The 21,528-nt window shown below is 37.0% G+C and overlaps 2 protein-coding genes across 4 annotated transcripts in view; one reads left to right on the top strand and one right to left on the bottom strand.

Moving 5' to 3' along the window:
- Positions 1 to 5,751, bottom strand: part of asb3 (ankyrin repeat and SOCS box containing 3) — a 212,410-nt gene extending 206,659 nt beyond the window's left edge. Inside the window, exons 1-2 of one of the 2 annotated variants that reach the window (XM_051919409.1) lie at positions 5,691 to 5,751; positions 4,967 to 5,191 (exon numbers count right to left, since the gene is read on the bottom strand). In XM_051919409.1, the coding sequence (XP_051775369.1) occupies positions 4,967 to 5,162 (196 nt within the window). In that variant the 5' untranslated portion in view covers positions 5,163 to 5,191; positions 5,691 to 5,751. Of the gene's footprint in view, positions 1 to 4,966; positions 5,192 to 5,420; positions 5,624 to 5,690 lie in introns of those variants that run through there. The other variant, XM_051919408.1, reaches the window with a different exon arrangement.
- A 290-nt stretch (positions 5,752 to 6,041) lies between these two features.
- On the top strand, positions 6,042 to 17,382 carry chac2 (ChaC, cation transport regulator homolog 2 (E. coli)). 2 transcript variants are annotated; one of them, XM_028820684.1, is made up of 3 exons: positions 6,042 to 6,303; positions 14,346 to 14,381; positions 16,697 to 17,382. In XM_028820684.1, the coding sequence occupies exons 1-3, from the start codon at positions 6,169 to 6,171 to the stop codon at positions 17,066 to 17,068; spliced, it is 543 nt and encodes a 180-aa protein (XP_028676517.1). In that variant the 5' UTR covers positions 6,042 to 6,168; the 3' UTR covers positions 17,069 to 17,382. The 2 variants fall into 2 exon arrangements, with proteins under 2 accessions (XP_028676517.1, XP_051775379.1); XM_051919419.1 differs by lacking the exon at positions 14,346 to 14,381.
- The last annotated feature ends 4,146 nt before the right edge of the window (positions 17,383 to 21,528 follow it).

Here is a 21,528-nt window from a genome sequence, read left to right as displayed (position 1 = left end):
AAAACGAACACAGCATTTCAGAAAAAGAACATCATACCAACAGTAAAATATGGTGGTGGTAGTGTGATGGTCTGGGGTTGTTTTGCTGCTTCAGGACCTGGAAGGCTTGCTGTGATAGATGGAACCATGAATTCTACTGTCTACCAAAAAATCCTGAAGGAGAATGTCCGGCCATCTGTTCGTCAACTCAAGCTGAAGCGATCTTGGGTGCTGCAACAGGACAATGACCCAAAACACACCAGCAAATCCACCTCTGAATGGCTGAAGAAAAACAAAATGAAGACTTTGGAGTGGCCTAGTCAAAGTCCTGACCTGAATCCAATTGAGATGCTATGGCATGACCTTAAAAAGGTGGTTCATGCTAGAAAACCCTCAAATAAAGCTGAATTACAACAATTTTGCAAAGATGAATGGGCCAAAATTCCTCCAGAGCGCTGTGAAAGACTCATTGCAAGTTATCGCAAACGCTTGATTGCAGTTATTGCTGCTAAGGGTGGCCCAACCAGTTATTAGGTTCAGGGGGCAATTACTTTTTCACACAGGGCCATGTAGGTTTGGATTTTTTTTTTTCTCCCTAAATAATAAAAACCACCATTTACAAACTGCATTTTGTGTTTACTTGTGTTATATTTGACTAATGGTTAAATGTGTTTGATGATCAGAAACATTTTGTGTGACAAACATGCAAAAGAATAAGAAATCAGGAAGGGGGCAAATAGTTTTTCACACCACTGTAACTTGTATCACCAAGGCGTTACTATAATGTGCATTGACGTGATAAATATATTTCACCTCTAAAGTGATAAATATGATGTACAGACTGTGTTTTAGTTCCCTTTCAAGAAGGCCAATGTTGTGTATTTGCACTGAAGAACTTTTTTGGTTATTTTTTTAGTTTATATCGACTACTTGCTGTCACTTCTGAAGGAACTAGCCAACAGGTAAGGAATATCTCTGCCAGTCTTCACTCCGTCATGCCTGCTGAACTGGAAGCCATTAACAAACTGTAGAGGTGCCACATCCAGCTTTTGTATGGTGTGGGTATACACACATAAAGCATGTTTTCACCAACATAAAAATGCCATTTTTACCGGTGTGCGGTTCTCCAAGCGTAATCAGACAACTTACTGCATTCATATTGCAATAAGGAGAAGCAAGTGAAAATGAAGTTGCTTTTTGTTAACTATGCACAGCTGCATTGCATTAATGCAAAAGTGATACCAAGATGTGGCTGAAAAACGTTGTGTCTCAGTGGCCTGGTTCAAACTGTGATTCATTTATTTTTAAGTTAAAGAAATTTTGGAAGATGTGTCAGTACCAGGTTTAGCTGACTTGTTGGTAAGGTAACAGGCTAAATCCTCAGTTTTTCATAATGCCTCTACTATTTGTTGTGCTAGAAATCATGGCATTACTTGTGTCAGGTTATAGTGACTATCTGGTCAGGCGCTGGCACCCTATGCCTTTCCCGTACCCCCAAAACACACAGAAGAGGCACTATAATGCTGCGCATGGTCTTGCACTCTCAGCTGTGAAACACAGATACATCAGAAGGGAGGCTGCTCTACCAGCCAATGAAGTTGTGCAGCAACATGATTGCATACGTATGCAGTTGAATTGCATGCTCCATATATAGATATTTCAGGCAGCGTTCAAGGTACATTCATGTAAGCATATTTACAAGGTGATTGTGATTTATAATGGGTAAATTGCATAGAAATATGTACAGCCAGGTTTTATAAATCCATTTTTTTTTTTTGACAAATGCATTTTTCCTGTTTATCTGGTGTGCATGTATTATCACTTCTGAACCGACCAAAACGTTTATAAATGTTTCTATAAATGTTGGCTTCATAGATGATTCTTTCTGCGAAATGGTTAATTTCTTGCCATCTTTCTTTAAAGACCAGTGTTACACATAGCTCTTAAAATAACTGACGAATACCACTTTATCCTACTCTCACCTAGTGAACTCTAGTTCTTTCAAGGTAACCATTGGCCTCTCAGAGACTTTGTTCATAAGCCTCCATCTTGTTTATTATTGAGTTTTGACAGACATAATGGTTTCAGTGCCGAACAGGTGGTGTGCTGTGCACTTTTCATTTCTTCTTATTTGTCAACAGTGCTCAGAGGGATCCAAACACTTTGATACTGTTTTGAACCCATTTCGAAAATCTACGCAACTGAACGCTTTATCATCAGACTCCTTTGGAATGGTATTTAATATTCATTTGCAAAACTTTACTTCAGGTTCATTTCATTACCAATTAACCTTAAGTCTTAGGTCTAAAATAGTTTTTTGTTATTTCTTTTACAGTGCTCCTTTTATGTTTCTGTTCATCAATGATCCCTAGACAATTCCAAGTGTTATCCAGAAAATGCTATACACAGGAAGAAGCCAGAGTAAGGCAATTGTATGCTAAACCGATTTTCACAAAAATTTTACTTATAGGTTGCTATTGTTCCCACTAAAGGATAAGTTCAGTATTTCTCAAGTCAAAAGTTATTTCTTCATAACATGACAAATATTAAAATCCCACTTGAAATTATGTTCTAGGGCACACAATTAAAAAATGAAAGTCTTTCCTAAGTTTTAGGCTTTTCTTTATAATGGAACCCCAGTATCAATTGGCTCTGTTATAAAACACAAGAACGGTGTAGTTATTTTTAAAAATGTATAAAATTTGTTCACTTTAAATGCATTTTCATGTGGCAAACTAATATATACTATCATTATGAAGAAACAACTTAGGCTTACAAAATACCAAAATTATCCTTTAAAATATAAGATATATGGCATATCAAAAACTATCACATGAAAAGGGCCAAACCAAAATAGCACCAAAATGATTCATCTAATGGTAATGAATCTTGTTTAGGCTTGGCCCTACAAGTAGTAAAGGCTTCATTCCTTGTTAAAGATTCCATGGAAACGATGGCAGGGAGAGGGGGTGTGGTGGGTGTTGTGCGACTGCAGACCAACACAAAAATCATGCATCACTGAAAAATGGCTGTGTCTACTTTTAAGAAATTCTGTATCTACATTACCTGTATTATTCATGCAATTTAAAGCATCGGATGCATTAAGTCTCAACACTTTCACTGATGTATCTTAAAGGGAGGGTCAACAACACAACAACCATACAAAACTCCAAAACTACTGAGTGGATGTCCAAGAAATTTTACACACATATTTTTAACAGATCACTGGTCTCTACAGGCGTACTACCTCAGGAAAATTCTAGACTTGATAATGTTTTATTGCTGCTGTCTTTTATACTTATTTTGTTTATTTTATTATATATAGTGTATTGTGTATGCAAGTATTCTGCCTTAAGCCGAGTCCTACCAAAAAAAAAAAAAAATTCGTTATGTGTATGCATAATGACATAAAGAATTCTATCTAACTTAACATGCAGAGTTTATGGGGTTCAAAAGTTTCATTGTGTACAGAGTTTCAATAGAAGAAACAAGACAAAAACTGGAAGTTCTGCCCTATCAAGGATGCAGTTATTCAACAAGCCATCTTGTTTATTAATGTGTGATTAATCATCTATTTATGAAACAACTGTAAAATAGGAAATACAATGAAGTTGCTTCTATGGTTGAAACCAAGCAAGGTGCTACCACAGTTATGGAATCTAACCACCAGACCTCAGTATGTGCGTCTTGGGAACTGCACGTCTGACATTGTGGTCAGCAACACAGGAGTGCCACAGGGGACTGTACTTTCTCCAGTCCTGCTCAGCCTATATACATCGGACTTCCAATACAACTCGGAGTCCTGCCATGTGCAAAAGTTTGCTGATGACACTGCTATCGTGGGCTGTATCAGGAATGGGCTGGAGGAGGAGTATAGGGACCTAATCAATGACTTTGTTAAATGGTGCGACTCAAACCACCTACACCTGAACACCAGCAAAACCAAAGAGCTGGTGGTGGATTTTAGGAGGCCCAGACCCCTCATAGACCCAGTGATCATCAAAGGTGACTGTGTGCAGATGGTGCAGACCTATAAATATCTGGGAGTGCAGCTGGATGATAAATTAGACTGGACTGCCAATACTGATGCGCTGTGCAAGAAAGGACAGAGCCGGTTATACTACCTTAGAAGGCTGGCGTCCTTCAACATCTGCAATAAGATGCTGCAGATGTTCTATCAGACAGTTGTGGCGAGCGCCCTCTTCTACGCAGTGGTGTGCTGGGGAGGCAGCATTAAGAGGAAAGACGCCTCACGCCTGGACAAACTGGTGAGGAAGGCAAGCTCTATTGTTGGCATGGAGCTGGACAGTTTAACATCTGTGGCAGAGCGAAGGGCGCTCAGCAGGCTCCTATCAATTATGGAGAATCCACTGCATCCACTTAATAGTATCATCTCCAGACAGAAGAGCAGCTTAAGCGACAGACTGCTGTCACTGTCCTGCTCCACTGACAGGTTGAGGAGATCGTTCCTCCCCCAAACTATGCGACTCTTTAATTCCACCCGGAGGGGTAAACGTTAACATTCAACATTATACAAAGTTATTGTCTGTTTTTCACCTGCATTGTTATCATTCTTTAATTTAATATTATTTATTGTATCAGTATGCTGCTGCTGAAGAATGTGAATTTCCCATTGGGATTAATAAAGTATCTATCTATCTACACAAAAAGAACAACTTCTAGACTCGTGAGAGCTGTGAAACTGATAACCAAGGCAGTGAAGATGATGGATAACTCACTTACATTTTAGGCATCAATGACAAAACAGTTAACATTTGAAAAACAAAAATAATTGCTCTCTTACCTTAATACGCTATACAACTCCTGGTTTGGCAGCTAGAACATCATTAAAATGCACCTTGTATAAAACACATCAGTACCACATATTGATGAACAGGTAAGTAGACGTCGAAAGCTACAAACGAGCGACAAAAAAAGCTGAACTGAAATCAAACCACCTTCGGATATCAGTTCAAAGTAGGCTTACCAGCTTTTATCAGCAACCGTAAGGATTTGTGAGCATCAGAGTACGCTGCCTCATGCGTTGGCATCCAGCCTCTGTTATCAGCGATATTAATGCGACGTCCTTGTTTGATAAGCTTTTCTAAAACCTTATGATTGTCTTCTCTAGCAGCTATGCCAACCACTGAGCATGTATCCCTGTACGCCTCTCCGAAGTTCATTGGTACTGCTCCAGAGAAAAACACAGAACCTAAAAAATGAATGAGAACATTATTTGTTGCATCAAATGGAAGAAATCAACAGACTTAATACAGGAATTCAGTTAAATTTAAAGAATATCCAATAAGCTCTGAACAGACCAACGACCTGAAAAAGCTAGTTATTCTTTTTAACCTATTTGCAAGGTGATGACAAGTAATACTTTACTTTAGCAGCAATAGTCGCATGCAAATGCATTAAGCTTTATATATTAATATTACCTTCTAAGAATGTTCCAAAGTGACAATGTGAAATCCCAAAATGTAACCATGTGGCGATTGCACTTAAATGCATAATATTCCTTAACTCGCGTGCTCACTAAGTAACAACAAAAAGCAAGAAACACCGCTCAAATACGCCGCTAACGTACACCTTTACCGTGTAAAGAAAATTTTCCTAACGTCAGTAATATCTTACTTTACATATCAAACATTATCGGGCTTCGTATTATATAGACTAATTAAATTTGCTTTCTAATGTTGCTCACTTACCGCATCCCTCTGATAAACATCCAGTTGTCCAACTTCCTCCTCACGCAGCCTCTCAAAGCGTCTTTAGAATTTGATTGGTTAATCAACAGATACGTCCCGCCTCAACTAAACGTCAGGTACGCGGCAAGCTGGTTATTGTATTTTTAATATTTCACGATTATGCTTTGAGCTGTTAATGGTGTGACTCCGAATACTGTTTTTATTTAATACGGAATAAAACTAAACTAAACACATACGTTTAGATGTTATGCTGTATTATACCCATAAGAAAAGTAAACTACAGGTCCCGGTCTGCATTTCGTTTTCTAAGCCACGCCTCCTTGAGAAAGAAAATACCCCTGTGCACTTGGCCAGTGACTGGCTGTCAAACAAGGACTGTTCAGATTTCTGCCTACTTGGTCCCTGACATTGGTTCACGAGGAACGACAAAAATTGTCACCTTCAGTCCACGGAGCTATATTCTTGTGCTGCTAACAAAATGTGGGTTTTTGGTTACGGTTCTTTGATTTGGAAGGTAGATTTTCCTTACGATGAAAAAACCGTTGGTTATGTTACAGGTTACAGTCGGAGATTCTGGCAAGGAAGTACGGATCATCGTGGTGTACCAGGAAAGGTAAGTGTGGAGCTCGTGAATTTCTTGGGTTATTGTTAAATCCCTGATATTCGAAAATTCCACGCAACTTTTCATTTGTTGTGTTTTGCTATCATTATTCAACGATGCAGTGCAGAAAAACCGACGAACTTGAGGTGAAATACATAGCATAACATTCTAAAAACCTGCTTAATATGAGGGATGTTTGAAAATTTCCGCACAGTTTTCGGTGGAAAAGGTGAAGGCGGGAGGAGTAGTAATTTGGCACTAAAACGTTGGTACGACGCTGGGAAAATTGCATCGCAAACGAAGGTGACTATGTAGAAAAGTGATGTAATTTGTTTTTGAAATTCTTAATAAACAGAGTTTAAAAAGTGCGGACCTTTTTGAACGGCCCTCGTACAATTCAGAAACTCAAGGAGACGAAGCCAATCTTTGTATTTCTTGTTTTAGAACCGCCTATATTTATATTAATGTGTATAATAATCATTATGTAAAATAATGATTCGTGCATTTCAGCCGGTACCGGAACAAAATTCTTGCATCAGCCTAGATTTTCCACCCAAAATATAACTGATGATGATGCCATTGCGAGAGTTTGAATTTAGAAATGATTTAGTTCATTCACTCCAACTGAAGTCCGTATATTGTCACAGTTTGCTTTCTAAGTGGCTTCAGTTACCAGCTTGTGTCACTTTTCATGTCACTGTTATGTAGATGCTTACTTATTCGTTATGCAAAATGTATTTTCTAAAACTGTATAAAAAAAAACAACCTTTTTTTTAATTACGCCGAAGTTCTTTGCTTTCTTACACAAGTAAAACAAAAAGATTTGCTGTAGTTATGCAAGTAAATCTGAGACCAAACTTAGTAGGAAAGGTCGTTTAAAGAGCACACAAGCAAATTGCGTAAGGTGATTCAAAATAATAAAAAAGTAATTTGGCCATCACCTTTTAGCCAGAAGATATTAAACAGGGTGGAAACGGTAATATCATCTCCACATATTTTTTCATTGTTTAAGCCGTTTTTAATTGAATCATCAAAGCAATTCTTTAATAAATTAGGTATCAAATGTTGTGAGATAAGAAAGATTAGTTAGTGAAATAGGAAGTACTTTATAAAAACAGAATTCATCCATCCATCCATCCATCCATTTTCCAACCCGCTGAATCCGAACACAGGGTCACGGGGGTCTGCTGGAGCCAATCCCAGCCAACACAGGGCACAAGGCAGGAACCAATCCTGGGCAGGGCGCCAACCCACCGCAGGACACACACAAACACACCCACACACCAAGCACACACTAGGGCCAAGTTAGAATCGCCAATCCACCTAACCTGCATGTCTTTGGACTGTGGGAGGAAACCGGAGTGCCCGGAGGAAACCCACGCAGACACGGGGAGAACATGCAAACTCCACGCAGGGAGGACCCGGGAATCGAACCCAGGTCCCCAGGGGTCCCAACTGCGAGGCAGCAGCGCTACCCACTGTGCCACCGCGCCGCCCAAACAGAATTCATGTAAAACTTAATTAAAGTATAGCAATCAACAAATATACCATATGCATAGTATGGATATACAACTTTATGACGGAGATGATCAAATAAATGCTTCAAGGTATAAGCACATTTTGGTATAAAAATATTGCACATATTTAACTCATAATCTCCAATATTATTTGTTGCATTCAGAAATATTATTAATAAATTAAGCACAAAAGTTGCAAAATAAGAAAGATTAGTTAGTGCAACAGAAGACCACAAGAAAAACATACATTACTGTTGGTGAATAGTAGTAATGTGTCAAACACAAAATTAAGAAAAAAAATTGATATTCTTCAAGTTTTCCTGAGTGTCAGTGTATGGATGATTTTGCCTTGTGATGTACTGCACCTGGTTGTCCTATATTGATGCATTCTTCATTCTGTGACTGCCAAGGTGGTCTCTAGCTCTTTGCCAGTCTGTACTTAAACAAAGCAGCTTTAGAAAACGGATCGACTGATTATTATATAACTGACCTCTCCTTCAATTCTCTAACTATCTGATAGTTCCAACGGCAACACAATTACTATATCAGCTTACTAACCAAGTGATCTGCTATATTATCATCCTTATTACCTTTATATCAATACTTGCATATCGATACTGGTAATGTCTTACTTTTTAAAAATATACATTGTTTGCAGCTGTACATGTCATACTTATGAAGTAACTTTTATTTTTAATTTCTGTGGGTAATTGCACAAACTTCTATTTCAATTCAGTTCAATAAATTACATTTATTAAAAAGATACTGGGAGTACAGTAATTTTCAAGTCAAAAGTTATTTTTTCACAAACATGGCACATATTCATTTGCCACATGAAACTGTGTTCTAAAGTGAAGCATTTTTTTTTAATAAATTTTAAAAAATGTCTAGCCTGTTTTACATTTTACAATATGGGTGATGGGGCCAGAGTCTGAATGTGAAAACAAAAAGCCATATAACTTACCAAGTACATCCTTTTTTCAAGCCAAGAGCCTTATTGAGCATTGATCTGCGTCTTGAGATTGCATAAATATTGCAAAACTGTGTAACCATGTTGCTTTAAAAACAGAAACAAGCAAAACATTTTTGTGAGATTCAGTCATTTTATAAGGAGGCCAGCTGTGTGCTTCACCATACTGATCGTCTACATACACGGCAATCTTTCAGCCCCAGGGGTGTGGTTTCACTTTGAAAAGTCATATCCATGTGCTGTTATTAATGTCATTGAACGTTGATAACCAGATTCAAATTGCTGTTTCTGATCTGTAGACAGCTAGACAATAATCACTAAAATGTGTTACTCAGTTACTCACTAGGAACTCACGGGAAGAAACAGTTAAAAATTTACTAAGTATATTTACTTAATGAAAAACGTTGTCCTCAATTCTTTTATTACCCTATCCTCAACAACAGCCTCTTAGAGCTTCAATCTGTTTTACCATGGTTTGATTCTATTGCATAAACTGCCTTTTTCATTTTCTCAGTATTTTTTTATCATGCAAGATGTGTGGACTTCCATTCTGTCCAGGGTTGACATTTCATGCTGTAGTTCTTGACGTGCCTCAGATAAATTCCACCTTTCTTTCCAGTCCTGAATTGGACAGGTTCTGAAACTGGAAGAACTTTGAAAAAAGTGAAGCCGCTGATTAAAAAAACAAGTGCATCATAGGGAAAGTTTGTATGGTTCTGCACAGGAAGTGTCAAACCAGCATATGCATTTATAATCAATGCCACATTTTGATAATTACATTAAACTTCACTTGATTTATATTAATGAAATTATTTTGACTTGGTATTTATTGAAAAAGTCACAAAGATAATGTAAACCAATAATAGAAAAAAGAGGCTGTTCTTTTCCAATCTGAGAATTTAAAACACACTATAATAAACTACATTTACATTTGCAAATTAGCGCAATTCTTCTATGCAAAAAAAATGATGTGTTCATTTAGGGTTTTGTGTTAACAGAAAGATATTGTAAAATCATTCTGTTAAAAATTACATAATTTATATAGATGTCAGTCTGGGGCAGTGGTTAGGTGCTGCTGATTCTTAGTTCCAGGAGACTTAAATAAAAGTTTAAGGTCAAATTTAAGTTTATTTCCACATGTACATGTAAACTGAAATTGTGATGAGCAATTATTAATAGTAAAATATGGACCATTCCTTAAAACCTCTGGATTTGTCTAATTGTATGTATCTTGATGAACAAAAACTCTTTGAATCCCACCCTGGGCAACACCTCTGTGATGCTCACATGTTTCCTTTGTGCCTGTATTGATTTTTATTAGGATTTTCTAGTTTTCTTTCTATATCCTAATGAGGTACATTTTACATTTATTCGTAACTATACATTGACCTTGTGTTTGTGAGTATGACAGGCTATGGACCAGTGCCCTACCCATGATTAATTCCACCAAGAGAGGGTATGTGTGTGTATAAACTAAATCATATTAATTTATGCAGCCTATTACACTTCTTAAACATATTTTAAATGTCCAGGCATAGTAAGAGACAATCTGCACACTTGCATTAAAAAGACAGTTTTAATGATACAGCATAATTCCATGGGAAATACTCTCCTCTGAGGCATAAAATGCTGCAAAGCATGAGGCAAGCAGGCTGACTGAATTCCTTTATTAAAGCAGTAGACCACACATGAGAACACAGTGCTGAGTCATTCTTACAACTCGCTTTCCTGAAGAACAACCCTGCCTACTCTTGTTTCTTTGAGCCAGTGTATTGTACTACACATAATTGCAAGACACCATAGTTTGTTTAGATCTGCCTTTTTGTGATCCCTGCAACCCACTCTGCTACACCATTTAAATGGTTAGGGTTGGGGTAAGCTTCCCTAAATGCCAAGGTATAATTCCTATCTTAAGACCATCCAACTATAATATTGTCTGTGCAGAGTTCATGAAGGTCATTCTGCCAAGGGGATGTCCTAGTGCCCTTAAAGTTTTGTTTTTGTCATGTGTTGCTGAATTAAACCATTTTGTAACCACAATAAAACTGTTTCTTTTTGTGCCAAAAAGTTGTCTGACTTAACCCAGATCTGATAAGAGTTCCTAACTTAAAAATCATTCTCAACTGGAACCTGATCATATCAAAAAAGACAGTACAGTTTCTAGTTACTGTACCTGCTAACAAGTACATGTGCATATAGGTAATAGTGTGTATCTTACACGAGCTACACTTGTTTTCATTCCTGAATATAGGGCCTGCTCGGTCTCAGGAAGCAGAAAGGAAGTTCATTCAGGAGAATATTTTTAGCATAAATTACTGTATCTGTTCAAAGAGTGTTTACTTTTTAAAAAAGTAAAAAGGCAGAAAAGGCAAGTCTCAGAAGGGAGGAAAAATAGTTTATGTAAAAACTTAGTAGCCTGCATTATAATAATTGCCACAAAGTATAAAAATGAGAGGGAAACTTGCAGAAAAACTCTACCCACTCTACAAACATAATTAAAGAATGTATTTAATTATCAAAATTAAACAAAAGGGAACAAAATAATATTATTTCTAAACAAAAGACATAAATGGGCAATAAGAAACATGCAAAAAGGGTAAAGGAACACAAATATACAAACTTTTACTAAATAACCCTCAAAGGAAAAAAATCTCAAAGGAGGCAGAAATGCAAAACAAAATCAAAGAAATTACAGAAGGGAAAGAAGCACAACTTCAATGAAATACAAAATTCTAAAATACTCGAAAGGGGGCAAAATAAAAGAAGCAGTAAATGCAAGAAACAAAATCAACACCTTTAACAAAATTATTTACTCCAAAGAATAAATAAGCCAGTCCAAATTCCTAACCAAGAATACAGAACCAAAACATCTAAAACCAGGAAACATGACGTTAAAGGGTCAACAATATTCAATAACTACTACTAAATGAACCAAAAGAATAAATTCCAGGAATTCAAAAGAAGGCAAAGAAACCGTGTCATATCAAATGTGCTGTAGCATAATGTAAAGCAATTCTCCACCCAAAATGAGATTTGTTTTGTGTTACTCACCCCATGTTTATAGTAGTGGCTGAGAAAATATGTTTTCATGCAGAATGTAATAATATAATATAATACAATAAAATAAAATATAATATAATATAATCTATACATATAAAAGGCAAAGCCCTCATTGACCCATCTCTAATTCTTCCACTTTCCATATAGGTGGAAAGCTGAAATTTCGTGTGCTCATTACTTGCAGTGTACTTACAAAAGTTAGGTATGTTTCATGTTCTATTGCAACACCCAAGGGGGGAAACAGGTGTACCCCTAAACTGTATATATAGATAGGGGGAACCCCTCCTCACTATTTCTGTGACTTCTAATATACGTAGGAAGCCCAAATTTCCCATGCTCATCCTTTACACTGTACTTACAAACATTAAGTATGTCTCATTTCACGCCGTGCCCCGTAACAAACTTTCAAAAATAATGTCTTCTTTTTGGCAGTTCTCACCATTATGCTGTAAGGAACTTTCAGAACTGACCTCTCCTTTTGGTGGTTTCATTCCTTTTTTCCGTTAACAGAGGATTTATTTCATGGCAGGTCTGACCACCTTACTATCCCCTACAACTCTATTGTTGTTCTGTATTAACCAAGCTAGAAATTCTTATGTAGGTTTTGTGGGGTTGTTGTTTGTTTTTATAATATAGATAATTTTTCTAAGCTTCTGTAAAACATTAATATCCCCTTGGGGACAAAAAGTATCATCTGTCTGTCTCTCTGTCTATTTATTATGTTCTTTGTTAGAAGACTTTTTTGAAAATTTGACATGAGGAACTAATAATGAAGCCATCTTTTTTATAAGTTCGTTTAAAAGATAGTCCAGCTAATGTAGCTAAAGTGTATTAGGACATTTTAAAATGAAAATGAAGCTTTTCACAGATCCACCTCAGCTCCATTTGGTTAAATAAATATATGACTGTTCTTATCTGCTCTAATGTTTACCAGTAATCCTTCTGCACATGCATAGTGTTAAAATAGTTCTTGTACTCTTCTGTTTTCAGTGAGAACAGCATAAGCTGCTTAAGTCTGCCCTCTTGGCCCCTGTTATTTGATCATCCTTGCCGCTCTATTTGAAAACATTTATGACCTTGCCCTGCATGCTATTATTTTTAAAACTTTATTTTTAATATCCGGATAGACATAAATTCTTATTTAAATTTTGAAAAGCATTGTGAATGTTTTAAATTGCAATTTCTGTATACAAATTTATCAATTATACTCAACTAATCATTCCCTTGTCCATCTATTTTCTGATTTTGCTTTACTGCTACATAACCCTAAAGCCTATCATGGCAGCACCATGCAAAGCATGAACTAACCCTGCATAAGATTTCAGTCCAGTGTATGTTAGACATTCTTATCCATTTACCTGTCTATCAGTCCATTTTTTGTCCCACTTATTGAGTTAGGAGTTGCAGATGGCAACCAGCCATGGACATTTCTCCAGTCCGCTGCAAGCTATGAAACCCTGTTTATTCACACTGAGCCAATTTTGAGTTGCTATTTAATGTGATAAACACACCTAATGGGAAACCCACATAGACAAAAAGAACAAATTGTAGACTCCACTCAGACAATGTCCCAACCCAGGATTCAAACCCAGGAGTATATAGCTGTGAGACAGCAATGCTGACCATTCCACCCCTGTGCTTCCCATGTTTTTTTCATTGAAAACCAGCATCAGGTTATCAATTCATTACATGTATCTTTGGGATAATGGAAAAAACTGCTGTCCATTATCAAAACACATGTAAACAACAGCGTAATGTGCCAAATTTTAACAGGCGGTGACTGGCCCAGCAATCAAACCCAGGTCCTAGCAGTTGTGAAGAAGCAGTACTATTAACTGCACCATCAGGCTGCTTGTATGCACTTTTCACAAGTAATAATAGGAATGTATTGTATTTAGTGATACAATTTTGAATTTCACCCGTATTTCATATTTAACTTAGTGCAAGGAGAGTACCCAGCATGAAAAAAAAGAGCTAAAAGAAAGTGCTTACACAAAAAAAATAAAATGCAGATAGCATAAAATGTGCATTTTTAATGGTAATATGCAGCACCAGTACCAGTAACGGTGCATTGCACGATAACGTGCCGCTCCCAAGAGTTGATTCTACAATACAATAAAATAAAAATAAAAAAGAGGAATAACCTTGGAGTTCAATCATCACCCCGAAAGTGGATAGTAGACGTCACAAAGTATATGTGTACCAAATTTCAGGTCTATAGATAAAACGGTTTGTGAACTACCGGTGATTTAAATTCCTGGGCAGACAAACGGACAGCCACGGTAGCGTATTTATATAAGAAAATAATAAAGGAGGACTTGTATGTTATTCAGTTACAAACTTTGCATATTCTTCTTTAAAGACTTTGTTTTGTTTGAATGTTTTTAATACCTGACATTTTGAACATTTGTATGTATGTTATGACAGCAACAATACCCAATTCTAAATTTTGTTTCATTTGCAACTTACTTTTTTTCTATATTAATTCTATTTTTATTTTTTTAAAGCCTGGTCGGGTTGTTACACTCGTTGAAGATCTTCAAGTGAGTATTTCAATATGGATTCTGAAATTATTTTGATATTTACAACCTGTTCCATCACTGAATTCATTTTTTAAACTCCAGTCTAATCCAGCAGTTTACAAATCCAGACTCTGTGGTGGAAATCTGAGATGCCCTGGGTCTTGTCCAGAGCTTCCTTCCATTGGTCATGCCCAATATAACTCATACATGATAGATTCTGATTTGCCTTCTGCAATACAATGTATTGAAATATTAAACTGTCTGCTTCAATTGAAATGTTTAAAGTCTAAACATTCTTAACTGTAATAGAAATGTGTCATTTGTTACCCTCTGATTGAGGTCCCTAGAAAGCTAGATCCCTAGTAAAGGATAAACTATCAAAAATATTATCATATTCATGATCTGTAACCTAAGAAAAGAATAGAATGTCACTCCACATACTTATATTACCGATACCCATTTTTTTCAGTTTTTTCACTTTGACCCCTCTTATACCATTAAGGATTGAACCCCTCGTGTCTGTTGATGTAGCATGCATAAGTTCAAATCATTTTTATCATATTTACTGAAAACACCTATTTGTTTACTTTTTATCATAAGCTTAGAATTTCCTGCACAAAATATGGTCTGAAAATTGACTAAAAATTAGATTTTTCTCAGGTCTAAAAGGCCAAAAAAAGGGAGAACCCAAAAAGTTTGCCATCTTACATAACAACATCCAGATGCATCGAGTGGTATATCGTATTTCTTGTACCGATGAGTCAGGAGGGGCTGGATAAAAAAAAAAACGAAGCGATTTCAAAGAGTTTATAAGTAATTCTTAGTAACACAATATTTCTATTAAATGTTAACTAAATGTTACATTTACTTCATATACATTGGCTGACCAAAAAAAAAGTCACACGGTCTAGTATTTTGTTGGGCCACCTTTAGCTTTGATTACTTCACACATTCACAGTGGCATTGTTTCGATAAGCTTATACAAAGTCACAACATTTCTGTCCAAAGCTGCATAAATTTTTTGCCAACATCTTGTATTAATGATGGGAAAGTTAGACCACTTCTCCAACACATCCCAAAGATTCTCAGGGGGTTAAGGTTTATACTCCACATCCCAAGGATTCTCAATGGGGTTAAGAGATGGACTCTGTGGTGAACAATAATGTGTGAAAATGAAATCTCATGCACATTGAACCACTCTTTCACAATTTGAGCCTTATGAATCCTGGCATTGCCATCTTGGAATATGCTCATGCCATCAGGGACGAAAAAATCCGTTGATGGAAAAACCTGATCATTCAGTATATTCTGGTAGTCAGCTAACTCATTTTTTTGGCACATAACGTTGCTGACCCTAGACCTGACCAACTAAAGCAACCCCAGATCATAACACTGCCCACACAGGCTTGTATGGTAGCCAATAGGCATGATGGGTGCATCACTTCATCCGCCTCTGTTCTCACCTTGATGTGCCTATCACTCTGGAACAAGGTAGATCTGGACTCATCAGACCACATCACCTTTCTCTGATGCACCAGAGTCCAATCTTTATGCTGCCTCGCAAACTGAATGAAGCCTGTTGTCCTGATTAGCCTCACTGATAAGTGGTATTCTTAGGACTACACAGCTGTTTGTCCTAATACCTTGAGTTCTCTTCGTTTTGTGCATGTGGTAATACTCATACTTTCACTATTAAACATAGTGAGATTTTTTTTTCCAACCATATTTCTTCTTTGAAGATGATGGTTAACCACTATCCTTACAGGTTTTAATAATGCATTAAACAGTTCTTAACCCAATGTTAGCAGTTTCAGCAATCTCCTTAGTTGTTTTCTCTGCTTGATGAGGGACAATAATTTGACCCTTCTGAAACAGCGTAACATCTTTTCTTAGACCACAGGGTATGTTTTCCAGCTTGATTGTTTAAGAAATGAGAAGCTACTTACTGCATCAGTTATCTTTAAATAACTTGTTGCACCTGAAACATATTAATCACTGCAGTACTCATCCAATGGAAGGCTCTTACCTGTTTGCTTCGTTAAATCCAGAAGGAGACATTTTTTTTTGTCTAGACAGTGTATTTTAGTGATTTGTGTTATTATTAGCTTTACAGTGCCCAGTCAAATAATTAAAGTATTAATTCATGTATGTATGCATATGAACAGTATTATCACTGTATTAAAATATCTAATTATTAAACTAAATGTGTTTTCTTTGTTTAAAATAGAAAAACATCATTTTTTTGTTTTACAATTTAAATATCTTTTTTTTCCCTTTTTTTAATAAGAGAATTTGAATACAATTGAATGTTTAAAAAATACAATGTTGTTTTTCAGGGTTGTGTCTGGGGTGTTGCTTATAAACTTCCAGCTGGACGAGAGAAAGAAGTGAAGGAGCAACTTGATTTTCGAGAAAAAGGAGGATACAGGACTGCAACCACCACATTTTACCCTAAGGATCCTTCACTTGAACCTTTCGATACACTTCTATACATAGGAACCCATGAAAACCCAAATTACCTTGGCCCTGCACCTTTGGAAGTTATCGCTGAACAGATTTACAATTCTGTTGGACCAAGTGGGCGAAACACAGAATACTTGTTTGAATTGGCAAATTCAATTAGAAATCTTTCGCCACAGGAAATGGATGAACACATTTTTTGCTTAGAGAAAATGGTCAGGGACCTTTTAGAAAAAAACGGAATATAAAAATTAATGGACATAATTATAAAATACAATTTTTTTCATTTCATCTATGTTTACCACTTTCTCTGAATATTTCCACATAAAAGAATACTGCAGGAAGATCAGTCTTAAAATGTGCATAAATATTTACTAAAGCTGCACACTACTAGCACCAGTGTGCTTGGTCAAGTCTGTTAACATTAATCCTGATGTCTACACAAAATAAGAGAACTGGGATTTGTAAATTGTAGAAAAGTTGTCAATATTGTGGTCATGACAATATTTTAGCTATCTCTAGTTCATTCAACATTAAAGACCAATGTTTTCTCTAGAATATCTTTTAGCTTGTGCATGATGTGGTACTTAAATTTAAAGTCTTAGTTCAAATACATGAAAATGAAGGCTTGCATAGCATATGATTGGTGAGCACTGCTGTCACATATCCTCAGGGACCTGGCTCCAGTCACTGTCAGTATGAATTTTGTATATTCCTTGTCTGGCTAAAGAGTAGTGCACTCATATTCCAAAGACATATATCTTAGGTTAATGTAGCACCTCTGAATTGACTCTGAATTAGTTTGTAGACATCTGTACCTCAGAATGTCTACCTCTGTACTGGTTTTGGTTCTTACTTTGTACCTAGGCCTAGGTTCTTAGCTAAGAAATGATACGCAATGCTGTGCCTTTCAGACCAAGTACATTCAATGTTACTTGTGTCTAGTTCTATTATGTAATTGGGTTCAATCACTATTTATTTTTACTATTTATTTACATTAATTATTTGTGAGTGCCAAGATGCTGCAGGGCTATCGCTCCTGCTTTGTGGATCCAGCAACCTAGGTTTGACTCCAAACTCGGTCGCTGTCAGTGGAATCTGATCATTCCCTCCTTTTCTCCATTAGTTTTCCCCCCACATCCCAAAGATCTGCATGTTAGGATGATGTGCATTTGTAAGTTATTCATGTGTGTGAGATGGACTTGCAATAGACTGGCACCCCATCTTAAGCTGCTGATCCAGGATAGGCTCTGACCCCTTGTGAATCTGAATTGTGAGCAAGTAAGAGAACGTTTTGTTATAAACCTTGTGTCTATAATCTCTCTATTATAAAAAAAAATCTTGGAAGGGAGACCAGGGAGATGAGACATGATCTTCTCAGAAGACAATATGACGTCCTGCGAGAGACACTTTAACGTCACACGAGACAAGGCAGTGAGACAACATATTAAACAAGTTCACGGACATCTAACCTAGCAGTTGTTGGAATGCTTTTGGCAGACACGCTTCATGTGCTCCCAGCTCTTAAAACAACGACAAGCAGAACACGCACCTCACCAACAGCAGCAAGCCAGCAGATGATCCGACCGCTTCTCCTTAGCATGCATTCAGCCCCCCCTCACAACGCGAGTGGCAGAGACGTGAAGTGGCAAAAGGACAGCTGCTGTACGGGCTTTGAAATGATTGACGCACAGCGTAACAAGCAGAATACACAGCTCACCAGCAGCAGCAGCAACAAGCCAGCAGATGATCCATCCACTTCTCCGTAGCGTGCGTTCAGCCGCCCCCCTTCACAACGCGAGCAGAGTTATACGTCCTGTGAGAAAGAGATTTAACCATGCCCGGGGCCAGAAATAAAGGACAAGTACAGTATTGTTTTTACAAAAGTTTTAAAATAAAAGTGAAAAAATGCATATGTAACAATTCCCATGAAAATAACAATCTGTTTAAACTGTATATCCGGTAAACCAAATCCGGGGATGGGTGAGTGAAGCGAGCAGGGGGCAGCGCCCCTTAGTATTTAAAAAAACAATGTTAATATTATTAAAAACTTATTATGTAGGAATTAATTCAATTTTGTAAACCTGGCTCTAACAATGTAGTTGAACTGGGGACAAACTAGATATATAAGCAATAATATATACAATCTGAACATAGCAATAACAATCTGGGTATTTAGGAACTATTAAAAATAACAAAAACTCTTATTTATTAATGCATAATGTTTAACTAAAGGACAAGCAATTTGGCATATTGCAGCTTTTATCCAGGCTGGTAATTTAATATTCTTAAGGTATATGGCACAAAAATCCCAGAACTGAAATTAAAGCAAGACAGATCAACTGAAAATCTGAAAAAGTTAAACTGGTTTGTATAGCCTCTCTTTGGTTTACTCTGTAGTCACTTTTTAAGGACAGAATATGTCATGGTCCTTTACTTTGAGGTTAGTATGGCAAATGCTTGTTATCATACAGTAAATAGGATTTACTGTAAGTCTACAGTTACATGAATGAGACTTTCAGCTAACTTATAATATGTATATTGTTTCATTGCCTGTTCTTCACATAGCCTTTAACATGTAAAACAACAGTAAAAATAGCCCTCCATTGAAATCATATTGCTTACTAGGCCAGTATTTAGTGTACTGTTCCTTATTAGTAGATTACAGTGACATATGCTTGCACATTTTAAATACAAAGGATACTGTTATAAGAGTATTCTGAATTGACACATAATAAATTGTGTGTCTACATTTTTAAAGTAATTTTTACTTAACAATCTCTGTTGCAAAAAGTGAATTTTTCCATATTTTTATGTTGGAAGTAATGTTATAACATTATTTATTTATAGTGAGTAGCATAGTGGTTAGCACTGGTAGCTAAGACCATGAAATGGATTCAGATTCCTCCCCCAAATTATTGTCTTTGTGGAAGTTACTAGTTTTCCATTATAGTGCCTTGCAAAAGTATGCCTCCCCCTTGTGTTTACCCTGTTGTGTCACATTACCACCTTGGAATTAAAATTGATTTTTGAGTGGTTAGATAAATTTGACATAAATAAATAATAGATAATAATAAATAGACTAATTTGGTTCAATTTGATTTACACAACAAACCTACTACTTTGAAGGTACAAAATATTGTGCCACAAACAATAATTAAGACAAAAAAGCAGAAATCATGAGTGTGTATAGGTATTCACCCCCCAAAATCAATACTTTGTAGAGCCACCTTTTGCTGCAATTCCAGCTGCAAGTCTTTTGGGGAATGTCTCTGTTACCACATCTAGCCAGAGGGATTTCTGTTTCTCAGGACTCCTTCAAAGTAGATGGGTTGCATTGGTGTACAGCAATCTTTAACTCATGCCACAGATTCTCAATTAGACTGAGGTCTGGGACATTTAATCTTTTCCCTTTAAACCACTCTGGTGTAGCTTTAACAGTATTTTAGGGTCATTGTCCTGCTGGAATGTGAATCTTTGTCCCAGTCTCAAATCTCTGGCAGACTGAAACAGGTTTCCCTCAAGAATTGCCCAGTATTTAGTGCCATTCATCTCTTCTTCAGTCTTAACCAGTTTTGGTGCCCCTGCTGATTAAAAAAAAATCCCCAGAGCATGATGCTGCCACCACCATGCTTTGAAGTGGGAATGGTGTCCTCAGAGTGATGGGAAGTGTTGCATTTGCACAACACATGGCAATTCCCATGATGGCCAGAAAGTTCAATTTTAGTTTATGTTTTAGAGAACATTTTTCCATATGTCTGGGGAGTCCACCACATGCTGTTGGACAAGCTTAAAACATGTTTTCTAATTTTTTTAAGCAATGGCTTTTTTATCTGGCCACTTTTCCATAAAGCCCCTCTCAGTGAAGTATACGGCTTAAAGTGGCCGTACAGACAGATACTCCATGTGCACTGTGGATTCTTGCAACTCCTTCAGTGTTATCTTTGAGGACTGTTGCATCTCTGATATACTGCCCTCCTTGCCCAGTCTGTGAGTTTTGGTGGGCAGCCATCTCTTGTCAGGTTTGTAGTGGTACCTTATTTTTTTGCATTTTGTTATAATGGATTTAGTGGTGCTTTGAGGAATATTCAAAGTCTGAGATATTTTTTTATAACCAAACTGTTGTCTAGTCAACACTTCTCCATGACTTTGTCTTTGACCTGTCTGGAGTGCTTCTTCGTCTTCATGTCGCTTGCTTAGTGGAAGGCAGGCTCTATTGTAGGCACGGAGCTGGACAGTTTGACATATGTGGCAGAGTGACGGGCGCTGAGCAGGCTCCTGTCCATCATGGAGAATCCACTGCATCCACTGAACAGTATCATCTCCAGACAGAGGAGCAGCTTCAGATACAGACTGCTGTCACTGTCCTGCTCCACTGACAGACCGAGGAGATCATTCCTCCCCCACACTATGTGACTCTTCAGTTCCACTTGGGGGAGGTAAACATTAACATTATACAAAGTTATTATCTGTTACACCTGCATTTTTATCACTCTTTAATATTGTTTTTTATCAATATGCTGCTGCTGGAGTATGTGAATTTCCCCTTGGGATTAATAAAGTATCTATGTATCTATCTATCTAGTGGTGCTGCAGAGTCAGTGGCCTTTCAGAACTGGTCTATTTGTACAGACACCCTGTGACACTTTGATTGCACACAGGGGGACCCTAATCAATGAATTATGTGACTTCTGAAGTTAATTGGTTG

The sequence above is a fragment of the Erpetoichthys calabaricus genome, chromosome 15 (genome assembly GCF_900747795.2).
Source record: "Erpetoichthys calabaricus chromosome 15, fErpCal1.3, whole genome shotgun sequence".
NCBI classification, from domain to species: domain Eukaryota; kingdom Metazoa; phylum Chordata; class Cladistia; order Polypteriformes; family Polypteridae; genus Erpetoichthys; species Erpetoichthys calabaricus.
Note: the sequence above shows the minus strand (reverse complement) of the source record. Positions and strands in the feature narration are given on the sequence as shown.